General features: G+C 33.7%; 1 protein-coding gene across 1 annotated transcript; it reads right to left on the reverse strand.

Moving 5' to 3' along the window:
* Positions 1–394: 394 nt before the first annotated feature.
* LOC132939396 (uncharacterized) lies at positions 395–25,484 on the reverse strand. Its single transcript, XM_061006537.1, has 3 exons — positions 25,296–25,484; positions 5,322–6,349; positions 395–826 (listed from the first exon to the last, which is right to left on the reverse strand). The coding sequence occupies exon 2, from the start codon at positions 6,325–6,327 to the stop codon at positions 5,389–5,391; it is 939 nt and encodes a 312-aa protein (XP_060862520.1). The 5' UTR covers positions 6,328–6,349; positions 25,296–25,484; the 3' UTR covers positions 395–826; positions 5,322–5,388.
* Positions 25,485–26,074: the final 590 nt, after the last annotated feature.

Consider the following 26,074-nt stretch of genomic DNA (forward strand, 5'->3'; position numbering starts at 1 on the left):
TGTTTGCAAATAAATTAAACAGACCACGCAGCGGGATGAGGCAGGAATTTCGAACAAAACAACAATGGCGTGCGCTTAAGGGGACATGGGACATCGTACCTTGGTTTACAAATTGTGGATTACTAGACTCCAGTTAGAGAGATTATATTAAATTTGTTTAGTCAGTACCTATTTTTTACTATATAAATTTAAAAAATATGGTCAACATGAAATTCTATACTGCATACTTGCAAATGCTGCTGAAAATCGATATTTTACAAAACGATATAATATTATGGTATATGTAACTGAGATGTAACTTGTAGATATAGGAAAATAATAAAATTATAGCGCTATATATATAAAAAAAATATTCATTTATTATATTATAATATTATATATGCATAATATATTGTACATATTATTATAATGAATTGACGCATTTACAATACAAAATAAAAAAAAGGCGTAAAACGTATTATGTTAGTTCAGTCTGATACACGATAATTTGAGCGTAACATATATATAAAATATACATATAGATGTATTACAATTACATTATATATATAATTAAACGAGTTATAAAATACTGTTAATATACGCTATGTATGTACAAAATGTATATAGTGATGTTTGATTGGATATAAAATAACTAAGTACCTACTTATTATAATATAATATGTAAACTAAACTACTTCACGAATCGCGATATATACAAAATACAACATTCTAGAAAAATTTTATAAGAACGTAACATGAAAAAGAATACAAGTTAAATTTTTTTTGAAACGGTCCAGTGTACGTAACTTGTTGAACACTTGTTACGGCCGCGTGCGCACTCCAACTCCTGTATTAAAAAAAAAAACACACACAAGGGTTAGTGGAAAAATATGTTTAATCACATTTCCCGGTCAGTGACTTAATAAAAAGGCACTGTGTAATGCTACATAAACACATTAAATCGATTCTTCCTATACATCGCGACTGGAGCAGCAGAAAATAAACGCATACCAAACATCAAATTCAATTATTCCATTTCCATTATACATATATTGTGTATGCCGCATGAATATACATTATATTTTATTAGTGTCTATATTTAGGACACAACGCTGCAACACTTCACGTGTGGTATCTAGAATTAATGGATATCGTGAACCGATAATTTTTCCGAGGGTTTTCGATTTAACAAACCGTGCATACGCGCACTGAATGCTCGTTTAGACTTCTGCGAGCTGCAAACACACTTAAAAAAAAAAAACAACATATCTACCTATATTATTGGAACGTATATATAATTTGTAACCTGTCAGCACCGCGAGAGAAACCTCGTGAAACATGCAATGTACAGAGACAACTTAATATGGGCGCGGCGGTCTAATATTGTGTGCATATTAATTTTAACGCGTAAAAATCGTATATTGATAAACGATGACGTCCGCGAGCAGAGCGACGAGCGTTAGAAAAAGTAAATTTTTTTTGGTCATGGGGTACTGCAGGCGTACAGCAGACAAGACATTTGTCGTTGATTTTTTTCTCCGTGAATTTTTCTGACCGATGAACGAAATATTTTAAACTTGATCACTTAAAATAATATGTTGTGTAATTACATACACGTCGAAAACAGTCGACGCGCGAGCAGTACGCCTACGCACTCCAGTATCTACCGCGGCGTACTCGAAATGTGGAATATTATTTTATGTATTTATGTAATAATGTAATATCACACACATAGTACGGGCTATTGACACAATTGTACGTAGAACACGATGTTCTTTCCTTAATTCTCAATTTTTCAAACCGGTAAATATGCACCGGTGTACCGTTAGCGCACTAGGCGTGAAATATCAGAATATCAGTATACAACATATTATTATTATAAAGTTCACGGAATAGTGACCCTCTCGCCGCGGCCACGGTTATGCGTATATTATACATGAAATATATACGTATATGCGCATAAACTCTGTGTGTGTGCGTGTGTGTGTGTGTGTGTGTGTGTGTGTGTGTGTGTATAGGATTTAGTGGACGAGAAACAATAATTGAACACCAAGCCAGCGGCGGCGTCAGGACAATAACATTATTTTTAATATAATCTTAATGCTCGCGTGTTCTAAAAATAAAAAACATGAAAATAATATTTTTCTTTCGGGGCCTGCTCGCCGCCTAAGAGAAAACTACTCGCGCTCGAGATCCGTAACGATATGAATATCATTATTTTTTTTCCTTTTAAAGGGCTTACGATTATGTATATATTATACATACGTAATTACATCGCGTCCGATACTAACCGGGTCGAACACACGATACGTTCGAAACGCGTCCGTCACAATCACATCGTATTACATTATACACGTCTATAATGTGAGTGGGTACCCGGCAATACCGGGTGATCCGTTTAACCTCAACGTTAATAGTCACCCATTATTTTTCCAGGAAATATATTTTACCGTTTTTTACTATTTTTTTTTTATCATTAAGTATCAGTCCTGGTATCCTGGTATTCCATCAAAAACATTATGATAACTACTTGTCCGATATATTTATAGATCGAAATACTCCGAATAATATTCTGCTTCGGAATATGAAATCCAAAATTTATACGTTGTCATTCAAGAGAGAAAAAACTTAAAAAAATTACGACGATAAATAATATAATCTTTTTACAAAAATGGTTTTTTGTCACGACTTAAAAATATGTAAAATTAATATTTTTAAAAACATTATTGTATTCTGAAATAACTATAGTGTCTTGCATTAAATGGATCACCCAGTAAACTACGACTTCTTTAAAATGCGTTGAACATATTATTGTGTCAAAATATAGAGTGTGAATTAAAATATATTAATTACCTATGTGATAATATGTTCGATAATAATCGATTTTGGTTTGTACACGTTATTGCTGTTGAAACACCTGTAAGATGTTCTGTCGGACTAAAATGAAAATTACTGCTTAGACCGGTGGTTTTTGTGTATTGCGAGCCTACAAATGATATATCCACTGTGGGATATTATAGCAGGCAAACGATATTTCCGGATGGCTTATTTCATTGGTGCTGGTTTTATATGATTTTTCAATTTTTGTTGTTTGGTATAATGTAGATATATTAGCTTATTAGGACGCAGAGAGTTTTTTTAAGCTATTTTAACAATGCGATAAAAAACTATTAACATGTCGCGAGATTTATGAATTATACCTACATTACGTTTAAATTGTTATTCATTTATTATATACAAATATTTTATACATATTTACGATATACCTGTCGAAATTCAACCTGTAAAATACTGTAACGTTTATATTATATTCTGTCTTAAGGGGATTGAATTTAGACTGTGTTTCTACCTATATAATAGACCTGTCTGATATAGATTGTACCGACATTAGGATGGATAGTTGGTACCAATGGCGTCGGATATTTTTTTGGAAAAATATTTGAACTGTGAAATCATAAAAAATGAATATTTGTCTTGAAGTTTATTTGAAAACGACTTTTTCACTTTTTTTAAATTTAACTTTTAACCCCTTCAGCATTGGATTTTTAAATTTTGAATATTAAGAATATAAAAATGTTAATAGCAAGTAGTAGAAATAATTTCAAAACGCAAGAAAGTCGATTTCGTGTAAACTTTTTAACGAAATCAAATATATGTTTTCAGAAATTTTACAGGGTAACTATTAACTAGGTTAGTTAATACAATAATTAGAAAATGGTTGATATTTTAATACATCGAAAAAAATTAATATTTATGTAGTTATCGCGTATTATTAGCATGCGCGTGTGCACGTGCGGGAGCGTTCCGCTATTTTTTTTACGCTACTACTAATGATCATTGTCTAGTTACTATGCACACACACATTTACACGACACGGAATGGGAAAATTGCCTATATTGAACTCCTTATAAAAATGGTCGGTATCGAATATCCTTAAAACCGGCGAGTGTGTGCATTATTATTATTAGCGCTAAGATCGTTAACCAATTTCAACCGGACACAAATAAACCATTAGATTAAATGGGTGGTAATGTGATATTTGACGTACCTTGTATTATAAATACAACATTGTAAAAGGCATTAGATGAAAAAAATAATGAATGCGAATAAACGAGCAGCTAACTGGTGCAAAACGAAACGGGTTCGTGTTTCTTGGGTATACAGTGAGTTTGTCCTCACACTGCGCTCTGAACCGTAATTGCCACGTGCGACTCTCGAAAAATCGCAGACGATTAATATTATATTATATTATTATTTAATAAAATATAATCGAATAATTGACTCATAATAGTATATAGACAGACGGCGATTATTAGCATACCCAGTTAGGTTTTCGGATGAAAAATCGATATACCTATATATTTTACATAATAATACAGTGCATATAGTTAACGCGTACTTATAACAGTATAATAATAATAATAATAACGTTGAGTAATGATGTGTGATGTGTATATAGTATACCTACTACAGTGTAATGGTATGATCTTTTTACAGAAACGATAAGATCGTTGGTACAATATTATTATTTACATAACCGTTTGACGCGGTCGAGCGGTTTTCTTTTTAAACGTCATGCAGTGTTATATCGAAATAATATAACTGGCTAAAGACGTATATAGGGGGAAGAAACCGAGGCATAAATACCGACATTGCAGCGGACGTGTCGCCTCTGCATATACGGACGGTATGATGGACTGCGGCAGAATACTAAACTCGCCGACTCGCTAATACTCTCCGTGCTTATATACCAGATACCTATTACCTATATATAATGTATATATTATATATTATCGCGTAAATAATTTATAACGCTGCGATATATTGTCGTCGCATGCGTCGCACACGACGACGTCAAGACGTGTTAACCGTGTAAACGTTACGAATAACGATTCGTCACTTTAACGTCGACGGGTCACTCTGTATACAATATAATGTCATAATATTATAATATTAAACGCGTGGACTGTGGGTGGTATATGTATATAATAATGCGCCGGGTAAGCACAGCGCGGCTTTACGGCTGCACACCCACGCGTGACGATTTATGAATATTTTTTAACGGTTATGGTGAAAATGTTTCAAGATGGAAAAAAAAATATCTTTATTATCATATACCAACACGGGTCACGTTCTCGGTAAACAAAAAAACCCGCACTGTAAAAATGTATTTGGCGTGTCATTGCAATTTTTTTTTTTTTTAAATTGAAAAACACTTTCGGACCAAGTATACGAGATTTTCGAACAGGCCTAGACGGTCTCTATTATAAGGCATACACAATATAGGTACACGCCGTATTGCGATAAAATTATTATTGCGGACAAAGGTTTGCACAACTCACGCGTAGCGATCGATGATTTGGGCGACGGGTGGTCGGCGACAGTTGCTGTATAGCTGGCGTACGCCTATTAATCGTCGGCGCTACCGTAGTACGCCTTGATGATCTTGTGGTACTGCGGTACGACCGCGGCCGAGTTCTTGCTGCTGACCACGTAGAATCCGTTGGGCTTTCCGTTGTTGACGAACGACTTTTTCACCGGTTTTCCGGCCCCTCGGGGCTTGTAGTAAAGCGTACGGCGTGGCAAGATTTTGGAACTGGACGACGACGGCAGTTCGAAGTCACCGGCCTGGGCGTGCTGCATGTGGTGCATCTGCTGTTGCATTTGCTGCTGCTGTTGCTGCATCGTGACCATGTCGTTGACGCCCTTGTAACGTCCGCCGCTGAGCGCGTGCTTGATGGTCGGCAGGTTCCAGTGGTACACCTTGGCAGGTTTGCCGTTGGACATGAATCCCACGGGCACTGTGTTCAAGTTCTTGTAAGGCACCTGCTGGTGCGGCTGGCCCAGCCTTTGGTGGACGGCCGAACCGTCGTCGTAAAAGTGCGAATGTGGTGGCAACTTGACGATGAACATTTGCGAATCCGAACCGCCTTTGCCGTCCGCGGCGTACTTGCTCCTCGACTGGCTGGCCAAGCGTTTCCGGTGATGGTTGGCACCGCTGTTGTCACCGGCACTGCCACTGGTGGTCCGCACCCTCTTCATGCCCAACCTGTTCAACAGTTTAGCGTTGTGCTGCTTGCTCGAAGACTGCTTCGTCGGCGTTTTGGCCGTCGCCGCCGGTTCGGGCGTGGCCGCCGCGGACTCGTCCACCGCGTACATCACTGGGAACCGTTGGCTGTCGTATTCGTTGGCCACCTCCGCCACAGTGTCACTGACGTCATTGCCTTTATTGTCAGTGGACGTCATGCCACCGCGGTCCTCTTTTTGCTTCTTCGCAGCTGTTGGTACGACGCCGAAAGCAGCCACCATCAATGCGGCTATCGCAAACAACAAAACTATTTTACGCATTTCGTTGCTTCCCTGCACACTTCTGAAAAAATATATACACCCAAAGTTAGTCGAGGTACTTATAGATTATAGTTGTGATAATATACGTGAATAAATTAATTTAATTTAATTGAGTTTATGAACAAAAATGATTTTATGCGTTTATCACCATGTATATACAATGTACATTATACTGCGTTAATTTTATATTCAATGTGGTCAGTTATTACTTTATATGGTGGCATTGGTGAAATTGTGAATATAAAATTTTTTGATTCTAATTAGATAGTTGACAGTAAGTATAGGTAATAAATATATGATTTTGATTTGAATCAAGTAACAGTCAGTTTCGTTGTCGTGCCACGGCAGACGGCAAGACACAGATGTGAAGATGAATCGTAGGAGAGGCTAAAGGGGCGGGACAGGATACAGGAAGCAGCGCATATCACGAGCAAGACGAGGGTGGTAGGAAGATTTGGATGATAAGCATGTCTGATATAGGAAGTTAGAGATTCCCGCAGTAGCCCAGTCCCTGCTGTACAGGAATTTTTTATGGCGGTGGAAGGGACAAAATAAATTCATGCGCCATCCAAATATCATTAAATTATATATCTCAATAATATGGAATACAAAATAAACCGTATAAATCTGTGTTCATATAATCATATACCCACAAAGTTATTTTTATGATAAAGTGAAAAAAATGTTTACGCCACATTTCAAGATTTTCGGACATCCTGCACGTCGATCCGAATACCTATACAAAACGTTCCTATTGAAAGTTCGTCGTTAAACCCAATATATCAGTCTTATTATGTTGTATAATATATATATATATATATATATAGTACCTAATACCTATAGTATATATATGCGGAGTTTACATATTATAGATGCTAAGTTTGCTGAGAAAAACGCAACACGTAGGTCGTAGGTACATAAGTATTTATATATAACATGTCTATACGCTGACACCGCGTGATCGAGGACGACGCCTCGGTTGTGCTGCAGATGACCCGCCGCCGGGCCAACAAACTAATTATAATAATTTTTACGCACGTTTTTATTTTCCATTTTTTCATTCGTCGCACGTTTTGCAGCCATATAATTGTTGTGTTACAATTAATATTATCATAATGGAACCCGCGTGAACAGCTTATAATAATAATAATAATAATAATAATAATAATAATAATAATAGTCTGTTTTACTAGTTGACTATACCCACGCACTATAGGTACAGTCATAATTATAAATGTAGTGTGTTTGTGGGTCCGTGCGACATATACGTCTTGCTGTATGAAACAGTTCAATTATTATAATATAGCCGTTACACACACGCCACGACAAATTATCACGCTCATATACTTTTTTATAACGTCGTATTATTATTATCGTGTCACGTGGAGTGCGGATGGTACTATGAACGCGAAGTGCCGGATTTAAGTTTCAGAATGCCGCGGGGACCGAGGCGCATCTAATAATTTTGAAGAACCCTTTAAAAAAAATTGTTATTTATAATTAATTTGATGTACCTATTAGTTGTATATTCTTGTTGGTATTTGATAAAAGTGAAGATGGTTTTAAAAAAAGAATTTTTTCGACTAGGTACCTCGCGTGCCTCATGTTTTCCTTGAAAAAGTCAAAATTATAGAGATAAAACTGATTCCATAAGAGTTAGTTTAAATAAACGGGTAGCGGGTAATTCCTTAAAATACTTTTTTTTTTCATTAGGTATTCAATATCATTTACAATTTATCACTTTACAAAGTTAGAAATTGCAGGAAATCACCCGATAGGCTCTTAAAACAAACTCAGCCTTGAGATGCATCATTTCACCCCTCGCACCCCCGATAAATTCGGCACTGATTATGCGTATGACATTAACATCCGTCCCGGTAGCTATATTTAATATTATAATATGCAGTTTGCAATATTTTTCGTACTCGCGATCATCTTCACGCCATTACCACCACCTCTCCGCATTCGCACCCGATGGGAATCCAATTTTGAACTTGAGTAACAATGAAATGAAGACTGAGGGACTCTCACAACATTGCAATGCGCGTTTCCACTTTTTTTCTTCAAATACTGCTTTCGAATCTCATTTAACTCATACACGCTCAACACGTCATGCTTAAAGTGTAGATATATATATAATATATATAGTATTTACTATGCATGGTGTCTGGTGTCGCGTTCAGAAAAACTGAATAAATGTTTTCGTAATGGCTGTCCGGCTCACTTCCTAATTTATAGATACATTTACTGCGTGAACTCACACAATACGTGTTGTCTCTCGCCTAAGTCATAATGAAATAAACATGCTCTATCTAGTGGATCTCTGTTTATGGTCGTAATTCAACGTCAAATACATTATATGAAAAAAAAAATCGTCGGTCGATTGATACATGCATATCTATTTTAGTTATATTATTAATATAACTAAAATAGGTATCATAATATGATCACATAAACAATTTTTGCTTTAAAAGAATTGTACGAATTTATGTTAGAAAAAAGTCTAATATTAAAATGTGTTGTAGAATATATAACCTATATATTATGTTATAACTTATAACCTATCGTAAATTATATTAGGAAGTAGGTATATAATAATATTCAAGAGTAAACATCTACTATTTTATATAGTTGACACTTTACACAGATACTTAACATTTAGATAAAAAGTTTGCCAATTATTAATTACTGGTTTATCAATGAAAAATAATATTCCTGTATTATTCTATAATATATTTTATCAATTTTACATTTTTTTTTCGTAATGCAAGATTGCAATTTTGAAAATGGTTTAATGTTCTGCATTCTGCTCATTTATTTTGTAGACAATAAAATTAGTGTTCGGAAGATTTCCGGTGATAAATTATAAAAAGTTTAATAAATTTACCGTTATAATGAGCATCACAATATGTTCGGTATTGTGTTCATAATAATATTATTCCTATGACAGTATGACCTATTCATATTAGTCTTATACTTTTGTTATATAGTTGTTCGTTAATGCAGGTACTTACATATATTTTATCGTTAAAGTTATTGGTTGTATACCTAATAGCAAAATATATTACTATGTCGTAAAAGCCAAATGGATGATTTAACCGTGATAAGTGATAACCGTAATAAGTAACAACCGTACGATCTACGTGTAATTTTCAACTCAAAACATAATATTATACAGATAGATTATGTAATATGTACGCTTCACATAATATTTTACTTGTTTTTACATATTAAGTACAACTAAGGTGCTTTATGTCGGACTACGTCTCAGTACATAATTTTAACCATTGGATGAAGCGATGACCGGCGCCTGGCTGGCGGGCATTACGATGTATGAATCATGATTTCATGATATCGTTAAAAATGCAAAATCACTTAGATCACATGCATTTCGCAGTCAATAAATATTGTACATTATCGGAGTTATAAATTATAATATAACCGTTTTATAATAATAATAACATATTCGTCGTCATACCGGACTACTGTCTTGACGGGAAAAATACACGGTTCTGCAGACATACCTCGGGTGTAATATAAGCTTAGCCTTAACTATTAAGTGCAATTATTAGGATCAGTATTATGGATTTATCTAGTACGTTTAGTATGTTTATATATTATAATACACCAATACATATATAATTATAACGAAAGGTTGGTATTTTATAGTAAAGAAGAAAAAACCGGTCTTGAGTGAATCGGTCGACCACCCAACTCCTACCAACAGTAATTCGGTATTTATCATCCTTATTATTATTATTTGATTTAAAACACAGTCACGCCTACCAGCCTACGTGGTTATGGTCGCAGAACATATTATTTTAATGAGGTAAAAAGAATAATACGATATACCTATAAGAATTATTATTTTTACACCAAGTGTAAATGTGCATCGTCATTCAGTAAAAAAAAAACCATCATAACAACATTATTACACTTGTGTTTTAACACGGTGAAGAATGCATGATATAAAAAAAGCGCAGGTACACGTAATAATAATAATAATAATAATAATAATAATAATAACAACGACCATATAGCATACGGATAATTGTTGTGTAAAGCGTAGGTAGTACGGTACCTGGTAGCCGGTAACACCGGTCGAACTCGAACTCGGTCAATATCGAAAACCTGAAGTCTAGAATATTATAAATTATAGCACAAATTATTAAGTCACTATCATATAATAATAATATGATGTTGTTATGCGGGGGTGACGAAGGACGGTGATATAAACATCATAAGTCTCGTATTTTCTAAAATAACTTTTTAAGACTAGAACGATAACATACGATAACATAACTCGTATTTTAGAAAATAAATACCTAGGTAATTAATTTTTAACAGAGGAAATTGTTTTGTTTCCTCTTTAGGACTTAAGCGTACCACCGAACCTTTTAAAGAAAATGTAAAGTAGACCTATTTTTGAGCGAGGTCTGTATTAGGGGGACTGAGTCCCCTACTTGCGTCCACCTTCGTAAACATCTGATCGTAGTCGTACATCCGTACGGCGGACGGTTCACAACGTAAACTTGTAGTGTGCTTATGTAATTATGTAAATTATTCGGCCGTGAATCTCTAATTCTTACTTAGTCCCTATAATAGTAGATATTATATAGACTCGAAGTTGAACGGAAAAAAATCTACTAGGCAAGGGTATGGCAATGGTGAAAACAATTTTTTTTTTTTTAAAACGATTGAATAATATATATTATTATCATTAAATTACTCGTCGTGGCCGCCGCAGAAGCGTGCGCGTACGTGCAGGTGCACATCAATTGCCAAACAAAACCGCCAATCAATTTGAAACGTTAAACGCCGTAGCCCGTAAGTATTATTGGTACCATAGTTCTTCGTCGGTATTTGCACTCTGCAGAATATATTTATCGCGGTCGTCTGCATATACTTATAATGTTTGAATTAACATTTCGCACACACGCTCATATAATAAACATAATATGTATATAAATAAATATGCAAATATTGTGGCTGATATAATGCAACCTAACCTAACCTAATCCAACGTTATACGCACGATTATAATGATATTAAATATATGATTCACCGCGTTGGCTCCTCAAACTCTCAATTTTTGGACTGTGGCGGCCTCGACCAGATTTATTGGGTAAGGGATTAACATATTTCTGACAAAAAACCATATTAGCTAATGGGGCCATTTCGGTTTTAAAATGGTGGTGACAATTTTTAGGCGGTCTAAACTTTTACACTACTGAGCCGCATAAGTGACATTCAGTGGTATTCAGGCGTCAGTTGATTTTTATGTGGAATACAAAATAGATGTTCTATATTGAATAGCTAACTGCATAATTATAGAGCCCTTCGCTTTGTTAGTGGACATCTCTCAATAATTACCAATTAAAACAGTCATCGTGAAGCTACTTTTTATGTACCTATACATCATGCTCTCAAATAATCGTGCAATTTTTAAATTACCCACCCCAATGGCCAATACCCAACACAACATAAAATGTTTTCTGTTTATTTTATTATATGATAATTACTTTTATTTTGGCCGTACTGGCATCAGTATAAAATTAAGGCAGTCCTGCAATTATGTAGGGGTAAAATAGGACCGCTAATATTCTGTCAACGATTCATTCACACATTTTGATACTGTAATAGTGCCAGATTTCCGGACACGTTGCCACGTTGGCGATGTTAGAGGTCCGCAAGTTTATGTCTTACGGTAAATTTCAGTGGACGACGTGCCGGCCAAACGAGTAATCGTTTCAATTAACAACACCGGTACTAATAATAAGTTAATGAATGCATTGAATGCTCCACGGAGGACAACTGTGACGAGCTTTTAATTTTTAAATAGTATATACATAATATAATGTGTGTAAATGTGTAATCCCTGTTATCAGAGTGTGTTGTATTTTCAATCGCTGTCACAATATTGTAAAATAACGAACGCGTGGTTTTAGTTAGGACATCAGTGTTGGTCTTTCTCGGTGATCGGCGTATAAATATCTAATACCTAATAATAATTTACTGGGCATCTATAGATAGTCGAATAATTAATTAATACAATATGTCAATATAAATTATGATATACAATAAAATGACCCAGCTGACCACTGAGGATCATTCTCGTATCGGTTATGTTAGGAAGTTGGAGTACTAATAAAAAAAAAAAAAATGAAACAAATAATTTTACTTATTATTCCCTATATTTTATTATACGCAATATTATATCTCTCGTGTGCACGACGTCGAAGAGACTTGGTACATATTGCGTGCATACGCTGACGCCGCAGACACCGTGCGGGTATAATATTATTATTTTATATTGACGATTATAATTTACGCGTATGAGATGAAGTATCGATGGTCCGAGTGAAAAAACAAAAATGCATTTTGTACTATTACACCGCACAACGCACTGCGTGCCCGCGAGGTGGTAATAAAACTGGCTCGCGCCTCATTCACACGGTGGAAAGCGTATACGTATTATGTACACACGCATATGTCTTATAATACGATTATTATTATTATTATTAATTGAAGAGTGAAAATGACAGGCGGCGAAAAAAAAAAGAAAATAAACCCGGCGAGATCTCGATCGCGCAGTACACGCGTATAATGTATATTATATTATTATAGTGTTACAAACCTATTATATTATACACATGTATAATATGTACGTATGCCGGATAATGCGAAAAGAAAACTATTATTATACAACGCGCACTCGTCATGTGCGGCGGTAAACATAAATATAATATAATAATAATATAATATTTTTGTCATTATCGCAGTATCGCCTGAAAGAGCCGCGTGCCATCATTGACATCGGTGGAAAACTGCAGCTGTACGTGAGCCGAGAGAAGGGCGACGACGCACAATATAGCGCGTGTTTCACTTTTAACGGGGAGAATGAAAGTCACGGTCACATTATCGCTGACGCGCGCTACCTCGCGATTCGGACGCTACCGAAGAAATGCGAACGACACGCCGCGGTATAGTCATTGGTTTTGTCTTGCCGAATAGAAAAAAACACGTCTTAACGCCGTATGCATTACACATGATATCGTGTCGGCAAATCATCATCGCCAAAGGTCGGGTCATGTTGTGTTATAATATACTTTCTATATACACGCGCCAAAAGCACACCCCCGCGCGCGTCTTTACGAGCGACATTCGACGGGGTGTAATAATATCATGCATATTTTAATCATAGATAATATAAGAATGGATGGGACATAAGAACTTATCACGTGGAACTTTAGTGATACTATTTTTAAGGTTATATGGGGCAAATATTGATATGATAATTGATGAATAATAATAAATATTTAACAAAGTTTAGAGTAATTTTCCTGGCACAAGTGGCACAACAATCAAAATACAAACTGACAAATATCTAAATATAACTGACTATCATGTTATCATTATTATTGAATAAAATAGTTTTGCACATAACCTTAAAAAGCCCCATATCGTCTTTCTCTCTTTACGTTCTCTCTTCACCAAAAAAGCACACGGCCCCATATGGAACTGGTATAGGCATGTCCTATCCATTCTTATATTGTCTATGATTTCAATAGACATTGTATAATGCGATCTTCGGACACCGAAAGTGCAGCGTTTTGAAATTGACGCAGCAATGATTGTATTACAGTATACCTAAGTAGTCGTCGTCGTCGTTTTTTTCATAATAATTTGTTCGTCGCCGTTATAATTGACGTGTACCTATACTTTTTATTTTTACGTTTACGATTTTCACCTCCCAATACGGACGATGAGTACATCTCGAATTATTATTAATACGTTATTACAGAAAATGTATATAATATAAGACGTGCACCACAAACACGCGTAGATTGCACGTCTCCGGCGGCATTATGCGGACGGCGGACGCGTTAAGTACGCTGCACTTTTATTATACTACCTGCTGCCCACAGACGTTTATGTATTAATATTTGTATGCGTTTTGATCCACAAGAGTGGGTTTTTTGTGTACGTACCACTGCTACACATGTTTACATCTCATGACGCTGGTGTTCGCATGTCTACACAGTAATATGGTCACATATATATATTATATATTATAATATGGGTAGGTAGGTACCTACGTGATAATAAAAACCGTTGGCATGCTAAGTGCTGCCTCTCAGTCATTGTACCTATTTAATTTTATACGACGCATATAATATAATATTATTATGACGATAAAAAAAAAGGTTCTGCGCAGCTTCCTCGGGGGACTCTACGCATACAGTCTATATTGCAATATAATATTATAAGACAGCCGTCGTGATTATACTTTTCAGTCTTTATCTACGTGCACGGCTTTAGTATCTATTATAACCGCGGTGCCATGCGGACGATTTATACGACGTGAAATAATTCGGTGTATTAACTATACCGATAATTATTTAATTTTTAACAAGTATATACAAACGGTGTCACCATAGACGCCGCCGTGATTTATCCAATTGTGAGGAAAACAATATTATATTTTGTTCAAAACCATTATTAAAATAATTATACAGTACTATTACAGTAGGTAGGTATAACATATTATAATATCACGAACGCGTCTTTTATTTTATAATGATATATGCGTTTTGATATAAACGTGCATTCCCGAATGCAGTATAATAATATAATACTGTATTGGTAAATCGTGGTATAGAGTTGAATTATTATTAAGGTTAATAATAATAAAAGGAATTTGGATCAGATTAGGAAAATTCAAAATTATTATTTCCATCAAAAATAAACGTGGAATGATAATTATACGGTAGATTTAATATTTTAAGCGTAATGATGCAGTGTACACTGCACAGTGCACACACAAACACACACACACACGACTTGTTGATTATCATAATAAACGTTGCCGGTGGTGGGTATATTATATTATTATGTATACACAATATTATAATATTATAATCAATATGTAATCTTTAAATTGATGCATCACGATACCTACGCGGAGTAGGTATAATAATGATGGACATTTTTTTGCAAGGTTATAACCGACTTCGAGGAAATGGTATAAGATTATAAATGGGGAATTCGTGTTGTTTATTCGTGAGATTTACCACTCATCGCACTCATCTTAATTTCATATTTAGATTTAGTCACGAGAACGGCGACAAAATGTCAAATGACGTGTGCGCGGATGCACGGTTCGTTGAATGCGAACGGTTAAACAATATTGTCATGATGTATATGTAATGGTGACGAAAAAGGCAACCCAACCCAAAAGGGTCATGCCCACAGTCCACTACAACAGCAGTACGCGCAAAGGGTAAAAGGCGCCACCGCCGACGTTGTAAATCCAACGCTTATGCCTATACTGAGCGACGTGCGTGCTACGTGTGACGATTCCGCTTTATACGCGACAATACAAAACCATTATTACGCGCGCACTACACATTATATTTTATAATAAATAATAACAATATAATAATGTATACCGCAGCGGTACACAGCCGCGCGAGCGTTACCGTTACCGGACGCCGCCGAGTACGAAAACGGATTCTTCTGCGTTGACCTTGTAAGGGGAAACCAGGTGTTTGGTGCGTCTGCTTTACTAAAACTAGACGTACCTATACAATAATAATAGTAGTAGTAATAATAATAATAATAATAATAATAATAAAAAAAAAATAATAATAATAATAACAATAATAGGAGCACATGGCATAGACGTTGCGGCGGCGGCAGGTACGACCCCCGTTAGACCGCGTCTCCGATACGACGACGACTACGACGCGCGCGCAATACGTCAACGTCGCGTCTCGAGAATTCAGAAACGGCGCGCGGTCGATTGTCACGCGCCTCTCCTGACCGGGACTGCGTTTACTTACCGGGTATTCGTGGCCGTCGCCCGGAACGGTATACGCGGCCACGCAATAATTTATGCGGCGTACGCGTCGTCGTACACTGTGGATATAATATATAAATATATACATTACGCGCGTGCAATAAAGTATGCCTATAGGTATGTGCCCAATGCGTATCATGCACTATGCCCGTATGGTATATACGCGATATAATATTATGTACGATAAATAATAATAATAATGTATTACAGAGCAGCAGCAACGGTCGTCGAACGGTTGTCCGTCGCGATACGCAAAATACCTACATAATATTAATACATATAATACGAGAGCAGTAATAATAATAGTAATAAAAACGCGTGAAATAACTTAGCCGTCGTCGTCGGGACATCGTATTGGATTATTATTATTATTATTATTATTATTGTATATTGTATGCTGTATGCTATCGACAAGGAAAACGGACGCGCGCGATTATCGCGGCGGTCCGGGGCGGCAGCATCGTTCTGCGCGCGTCTTCACGGCGACGCCGGTCGTCATCGTTTGCCGCATTTGTACAAAAACCGCTATGGAAATTCGAAATGTAGGAGCACAAGCACACACACACGCACACACGCACACGTAATATAATAATATATTATTAAACCTTCGTCGTCGCCGAATCGATTGTTATTTCCCGGCCGGCCGGCCGGCCGACATATCATTGTCATCCACGCGGCGGCGACGACGACGTAGCAGCGACCGCCGAGTCACAGTCGCTGTCCGCCGCTCGCCGCAGCGGACATTTATATATTATATTACATATTATTATTGTATGACCCGAAGACCGAAATGTATAAACGCGCATCACGTCCTACGCCGGCCGCCGGAAATGTATAAATAACCGACCGTCGCCGCGTCTTTTGCAGACATTACAATATTATATTATTGTGTATTTGCGAAGCGTGTACATAATGTATTCGAACAGGAAAAAGCAGAATAATAAGTCGGGAGAATGGGTCGCTCGGAAAACGCGTATTCCTAAAAAAAAAAAAAAAAAACCGCCTACGTGCTTGCCCCGTAAATAGTCGCACGTTGTGCCGCGAACTTTTCATTTTTCATTCCCTCTCCGGTTCAGATTATAGAAAATGTCGATTATGGGTCGTCGAAGTCACTATGACGCTGCAGTGTATACTCAATACTGTGTAGTGACGGGTGGATAAAGTTAATAGGTTATTTTTCGGGCCGCTAATCGGCAACATAATATAGTGATGTATTGCTGAAAATATACGCCTTTTACGCAGGTACCTAAACCTCATCGTTAAATTCAAAAATGTAATTTCAAAACCTTACTACGCTAGAAACCATACTTCTTTGCAGCCTTTATTATTATGAGTTGTGAGTTTATTACTATTAGATACAATAGTACTTAATACTTTTGAAGTTAGTATTTTTGGATATTTATTGCGATAAGCACTTATCCAAACAAAAATTATGAACCCCCCCCCCAAAAAAAAAAAAACGGAAAGAAAAGATGCCACATACATTGTTGACACTTTCTATTGCTAGAAGTTAAAAGAAAACAACTAGAAAAGGAAGTATACACCCCCCCCCTCCCTTCTGGCAATCCCTTCCAATATAACACCTCTGAAGACCATTGGCGTCAATTATGATTATGGGATGCAAGGAAGTGCATATGCATCTCATAGACCCTGTTTACTTGACGTTGCAGTGATAGTATACAGATATAAAAGATAATTATTTTAATTTGAATTATCCTTATATTATATTCACTATTATAAGTAGGTGGGAGAATCAATCACAAAATATTTAATTACCTATACATGTATTCTGCGCTTTAATAATGTTTATTACTCGATTCGTTATTAATTGTTCATATTTTAACATTGTTTAGATGATAATTAGGTACTTTTAAATCTGAGAATATGTTGCGATAGCGAAGCGATCGGCTCCGATCATATTAATATGGTTGGCTATTGGTTAATTATTTTGAATTCCACACAGGGTCCTGAAATAACGCCCCTGTGGCCCTGATGGTCAGCTGATATAAAATGTGTTTAGAAACTGATGATACGCTACCTGGCTACCCCTATCTATTGTAGCGTGTTGTCGTTGTCGATGTGTCATACGTATGTATGTCATACGTATGTCGATCGTGCATTTCTCGGAAAATACCATTATTATTTATTTACCAACGATTTTGAGTAAAAGAAAAAACAATTTAAATCATAACCTTCTTATAACTCAAATTTATCATTAGATTATTTCGATTTTACAATTTTTTAAAACCTTATCTACTGCCTGTGTGAAACAAATTAATAAATACATTTCACAGCGTTATATAGTGAGATCGAGGAAACGCTTTGACGTTTAATTTAAATTGTATTTGTAGCCACTTGCTGTGTCAAATAATATATGATGCATATTATATTTATTATAACATCCATATACGACATTTATATATTTTATAATTGGAAAAAACTTGTTAAAAACATGCATAAATAATTAAATATAGATATTTGTTGAATAAAAATGATTTTAATTTAAAATATATAATTTATAAATACATATTTTAATATTTACATACTACATTTTTGGTAAACATATTTAATTTGAACTAATTAAAACAATTTATGCTACCATCTATCATTCTATCATGATTATTTTAATAGGTAACTAAAATATTTATGCTATGGTCATTATTAAAAATGTAGTTCATAATTAAAATTATGCATACCTATTACCTATGTTATAATTTGAAAAGCTTTTTCCGTTTATAAAAATTTAATTTATATAAAATTGACCTCATTAATACCTCTTATTATCGACTATAAAATCGAATACATGATATTATTACTTGTTTATAAATTACACTATCGATTCAAAATTAACATATTACTCATATTATCAAAATTATTTAATTATTTTTACTAATATCTCCATAGAAATTGATCTAAGAATCTATGATTAATCTAAATAACCTGGTACACTAATACTACTTTAGCCTGGTTATATATACTTAAATCTAATATCATTTTAATAGTTCAATAATTTTGTCATGCCGCCTAGCAATCAAATAACTTCGTTATTGTTAATTAATAATTGATAGTAAATTATGGACACATAATATTATATTCACGGCAACGGTAAAGACTTAGCTTCTCGGCATATAAATATTTTTAATTCTTATATTATAGCGTATTGATGATTATAATATTGTATATTAAATTACACTATTATTTGATATTTGCGGTAGTATTAGTGTATTAGTTATTATTAGAAATTAATTCCATAAATATAGTGTATATCTATGTATTCGTATTATTATTATTATTATTGTGATATTATTGATGACATGCATACATTGGCGAGTAAACTATTAAAAGTGGAACGGATATTATAGGCTTGCGCCTTGCATGTCAAACATGCGTAGAAAGATATACTCGTGTTTTATCTGGGACATGGTACAGGAGCTAGTAATTTAAAAAAAAAAAACGTATTTGTCTCCCCAGGCTATAATATTAAATAATAATTGCATAGATGGTGTATTCGTCACCAGGATTTCCGTCGTAGCACAATCGACCTGCAAGAGGTGTTTAAACCAGTTTTGTGCGATTTTCTCATAAGAAATCCAAATTCACACAATTTATATTGCATCTGGATAAATAACGTATGGCCGTTTGGGCCATATTATTATTATTATTATTTATATTTATTGTCACTATAAAACATTAACGTTTTATTTAATAACATAGTAGTATGTATTTGATATTTTTTTGTAACATTTTTTCTGATAACTAAGTTTACCTAAAATATTCTGAAGTATAGTATAACCCAGTTTAAAAATACATTTCTAATAAGAATTATTTTTTAGGGACGACAAAAATGTAGTGTTTTTCTTAAACATAATTTACAGATTGGAAAATGAATAGCTTGTTGGAATTTTAAACAGGTGATACATAATACTGATAATATTTATTTTGTTTGTAAAATGTGTCTGGACAGTTATTGTAATGCAATAAGTAATCAATGTTAACGTTAGAAAAAATAAATAGGAACACAGTGTCAGGAAATTCCTATGAAGAGACTAGTAATGATGGATTATTATCAATAATATAATGAATATGAATTAGTATTTTTTATGAGTCAAGTTCTTCTATCTAAACTTATTTATTTTATTATTATACCACAATGTAATAAAGTGTATTATTTATATCGAGTAATAAAAAAATAGTTAAATTGATTAGGTACTAAAATATGCTGTATGTGACCATGTGGGTAATTTGAGTATATTTACTACAATAGGTACAAATAAAAAGTTGGGTTACCTATAGTTTTTTTAAACGTAAAAAATTATTTTTTGTGATAGGATAATTCTTGTTTATTGTTAGCAAAAAGAAATACAGAACGTAAAATTACTTTATTTTTATAAAGTCATACAGATAAAAGAAATAAAAAAAAAAAATTAACAACCGAGTTCTTGACGTTATTGCTAGCAAAGAGATATTTCTTCATTTCATGTCATTCCAAATAAATTTTTTATTATGTTTAAATCTTTACTTAAAATTGATCATTTTTTGTATTTTTATTAAGATAAGCTTTAATATCTTGGCCGTTAGTTGTCAATTATTGCTTCCTTACATAATATATTAATAATAATTAATTACTATACTGTTCATAATATTTTTTTTTTATATAATAAGCGAAAAAAGTCACAGCTTTTTTAAAAAACTAAAAAAATGTTACAAGCTACTTCAGTAAAATAATAAGGAACTGTATAACAATTGACACTAGTGAATTTGCATATTGTATTATGTACTTATATTATATATACTATATTATAGTACATCTATATTTATCTTGTTATCTACACATATTATTGTTATTTGAGTGATATTATTTTGCTATGTACCTATTCCGTCAATCATTTCATTGATTTTGTTAACCACAATGATATGACTCCAGACTCATACTATACGTATTGAGAAAACGTCAAAATGACGAATAAACGACAGTGTGGTACCTACTGCCTACCTATAGAAAAAGAAATTTTTCTCGAAAATATCTGTTTCGATAATTGGGCGGCATACACAACCGATCAGTACCAATAATATTAATATTTCATTTTTAACTAGTATTTTGTGTTAGGTACTGCTGTAATGGTTGCATAAGTAAAACAATTTAATTTTCTTATACATACAACATAGGTAATACTTAAGTATTCAATGTTAATTTCTAATACGAATTTAACTATTATAATTTAACCCCTATTTGAAATGACCAATTACTTGAGATAAAATGTACAAATATAAGAAAAACATCAAGCTTACGTATTTATTTAATATACACATCTTAATGATCAGTAATAGAAAATACTACCAATAACTATTTTTTTAAACATATTATAATATGTAGTGTTTAACCTTATGGTATTCGACCATGATCTTTTAACATGCATGATGTCATAGAAATATTTTTTTGATGTGTATACAAGCAATTTTAGGATATTATTATTGTTATTTTTTTTAATCAGATATTGGTAGATTAATTTCTAATAATTACTAGTTATAGTAGTTAGTTTAATACTATAACAAAATTAGTATTTTATTATTCACGAGTTCACGACCTAACTGCAATTTAAAATCTAAATGAATGTTTAGCTCACTAAATAACTATAATATGAACTAAAAAATAAAAATGATGGGTTTGATTAAGTACGCGAAAAAAATTAGCTATAATCCAATAATATGCATAGTATTTTTTATAGAATTGTTTAAAATACAAGTATAAATTAATATAAAAGCAATACGACTGAGTATAATATTATAACATTTATTTTTATCCGTAAAATATATAACAATATTATATTCGCGTATCATAAATATCAACGGTGAACTGGCGAAGTATTTTTTAATCGAGCATGTGTCGTTTATTTTAAATACACGGACGTGTTTACAACTGGTCAACTTAAACGTCGTCGCTTGTCGCCCGTTGACCTAATAAAACTAGCCACAGTGGTCACCAAAAGAAATGCGTCATGTATTGGAATTCATCGTTGTACGTCGTCCATGCAGTATTCAATAATAATGGAATATGAATATTTAAAGAAAAAATAATACTCTTTTTCCCCCATCACGCATACCATGTTTGTGCCATAAAAATATTATGCTCGACGACAAAAAAGCACGAGAAAAAAGGTTCAATGTGGTCACGGCGGCGCGTATACCCAAGAAAGGAAACATTATTTATTCATAAGTCAGGGAAACAAGTATACAAATTTAATAATAATGATGATGTAATGCCCCATAGCGCATCTACTTCCGATACACTGAAATGTGTGTAGACTTCGGCCACGACGGCGACGGCGGCGGCGAACGTATTATTTGCAGAGGTCGTGAAGAAAAACGTACGTTTAACCCGATCAAAATGACCTCGGGTCAGGATTTTATTGAAATTTTTTTTTTATTTTTTTTTTTTCGCCGATATTTTTCTCATGATCATTTTTTATGATTTTTTTACGCGTCTCATTTACCGCCGTGCCGCTTATCGAACAATCGAACGCAGATACCTATATACATTGTTTCATGTTTCTAATCACGGAAATGCTTTCGGTTTCTTTTAGCGCAAATGTTGCAGCTGATATCGTTCTCAATAGCGGCTAGGTACACACTTTGCAATCAAGTTGGCCACAACTATTACTCATAAGTACCACGGAATAGTTATGATAATAAATTGATATCTAAATATTTTCAATATTAATTCATCCGTCGTCGAACAATGGAAAATGAATCACGTTTATTTGTTCTCTCATATAACATGTATACGTTGTATACTTGTGTGTATACATGTATAATGTATATATATATATGTATACATGTATAATGTATCTCTCTATATATAAATACATGTATTATGTATATATATATATACCTATTTTTATTTATTTATAATACAACATATGCAGGTATAATATAATATCTAACGACTGTATTATTATATTATGCAGACAGAAAAACGGACGTACTATAGGTACGTATAAATTGTGGCCGAAGTAAGTCCTTGTAATACTCTGATCTCAAATACAATATAACATATAATATTATAATTTTATATCTATATAAATACATAATACGTTTCTTCGGACACAACATCGCAAGTGTACAGCCCACACTCCACGCAGACGCCTCGCGCGGTCGAGGTCTTCCCGTGCCATATTTAATTTTTTTGTCACCCATAATTTTCATAAGGAGTCTCCAGAGTTTTTTTTTTCAAAATACCTACGATTACTCGTATACCCTATGTGCGCTCAGGTGCGGACTGGGAATAAAAATTGGTCCCGGGTAAACAGAAAATATTCAACCCAATCTTGGGCTAATAATAAATTATTTATAAGTTATTAGCTCAAATACTATTCAAGCAGCCCAAATTTTCGCCAGGCCCAGGTGGGGATTGCTCGCCAGCCACCCTAGCCAGTCCACTCCTGTGTGCACATACCTAATTATGTATTGCAGTACGAATGAATAAAAATATAATTCATATGAACGTATATCAGATGTTAATACGGTACAAAGATTAAAGGTTCTCACGATAAAAATATACATGCACGCACAATTTATTACTACCCAGAAAGAATTTGAAACGACGATAATATTATTATTTAAAAATATCATAATTATTTAAATACTTCCTGGGATACGATCGCGTTTAGTTCCGCTTCGTTTAAAGTCTTGCGATGTCAGCGTTGGGGCTTATTGTTATATTTATCATTTGAAAAAAATCAAGTGAATTGTAATAGTCGCAAGTGATAAGACTAAAAAGGAATTTTTTTCCTTCAATTCAGTTCAAATAATATACGAAAAAGTTTACGTTGACTGCGCCAACACACAATATGTAACCATGTAGGATAAATGTACGTAAATGCACCATGGTACGTAAATGCACCGTGGCAGAGTTTTCGAATATAATATGTATAATAACTAATAAATGCTATATCTTGTGATAATATTAATACATATATTTATTATACCGATGAGTGTTACCTAAGTAGGCTGTACTGCTGTAGTAATGGGAATACGTTCACCTTCAATTTGTCAATAAAAATAAAATATAAAATTCGAATGTGGGTATTTATATGAAAAAAAATGTTCCGAATCTAATGTCATAATTTGTGGTTAAAGTATAGTTATAGTTTATGTGTATGACGTACGTATAACATATTGCTGTGTAATATAATTTCGTCGTAATAAAGTGACAGTTTAAAAAAAATGTTCAATATCTTATAACAGATGAAACATTTTTTTGTATTTACAGATATAAAGCTACATTATGGTTAATATTACGAGGTTGTTATATAAAAAGATTCATTTTGAAAAACATATAGGTAGGTACGGACTTTTTCGTTATAGGTACATAGGCATTAGGTAAATAATCATATAATTTATCGATCAATAGAATTTATATTAAATACATTTTTGAATATAAGTTAGTAGATATCGATATTGAATTAAAAAAGTGAACCCTTTGTAATAATTGTATAATGTATACATATACTAATAATAACCGATTTTAAATATTATCGCGATTATTATAATAAAATGATGACCACAAAATTACTATATTATAAATAGGTACTTTGTACTTACATACTAAATTTAGACATTTTGATGATCCTCTAATGGCTATAATTTTAATATTATTTAATTCCAAAATATCTTTGTTTTTGTTACAATTCTATTTTAACTATTCATAATCAGTATAAAAGAAACCACCAATTCCTTCATCTATTTTATACGTTTACATCCAAAAATAAAACTATAATTTCAAATTTCAATATCAAAATAAAAATGTTGTTACTTTAATTTAAATATTTAATAGTTTAATACCTATCTAAATCGTAATTATTTAGGAAATAATTAATAATTCATTTAAAAATTAATTCACAACACTTAACACAAAATGGTCGCTATTTATTATGTATTTATATTATGTACTATTTACTATGTATTATAACAACTTGGGGGTTTTGAATTGTGTTAACCAGTTAAAAAAATGCTGCCTTTTCCAACATTGTATGTAATAGCTTGTAATAATTTTGAACATAATATGAATATTTTTAAATACCAAAATAAAATGAATACAAATACTAACCTTATTATTTGTACGAATAAGCTTTATAAATCAATACACGAATCGGTATGGTGCAATTATATTTTCGATTGGTTGTTTCAGTGTTTACGTATGCTCGAAGACAATTTGTGAAACGAAATCTACTGAGACTTCAATATGCCAAACTTCGCAAAGTGGAAGCCGAAGATCAACTGACGGCGCGACTGAGGTTAGGATACGCGGCAAGCGAGGCACTCATCTCTCCACGCCGGTAGGTACATCTTCGTTTGAGTAGGAAATAAAGAGGGCGGGCAATATTGTTAAACGCACTCATACTCGTACACACACACACACACACACACACACACACACACACACACACACACACACACACACACACACACACACACACACACACACACACATACACATATGCGCGCACGCACTCATACTCTCGCTCGCGCACAAATAATATATACGTGTGTCGTATATATTGCTATTAAAAATCTATTTTGAAAAAATGTGAAAGCATTTTTTCACTGTTGCCACTCAATTATTATTTTCAATGTACCTATTTGAATGGCATTTAATGATATGTTGTCTTCAAATTAATTAAACGTACATTAGTGGCGTTAGTAGACCGAAAATAAACGATGATCAAGCCCAATTATAACAGGGACATTTTTTTTTTTTACTTTCCATAACATTACAGAGCGCGTAGTGCAGTGTTAGACTATTTAGCACCGACACCGCTTATTTAATATGTATTCAAACATAGAAAAACCTACTTTATATTCATGCGGATGAGTAGGTATATATGT

Source organism: Metopolophium dirhodum, chromosome 2, assembly GCF_019925205.1.
Source record: "Metopolophium dirhodum isolate CAU chromosome 2, ASM1992520v1, whole genome shotgun sequence".
Classification (NCBI taxonomy): domain Eukaryota; kingdom Metazoa; phylum Arthropoda; class Insecta; order Hemiptera; family Aphididae; genus Metopolophium; species Metopolophium dirhodum.

What these genes read in the sequence shown, in the direction of transcription:
- LOC132939396 (XM_061006537.1), bottom strand. Translation starts at nt 6,327, where the DNA reads ATGCGTAAAATAGTTTTGTTGTTTGCGATAGCCGCATTGATGGTGGCT.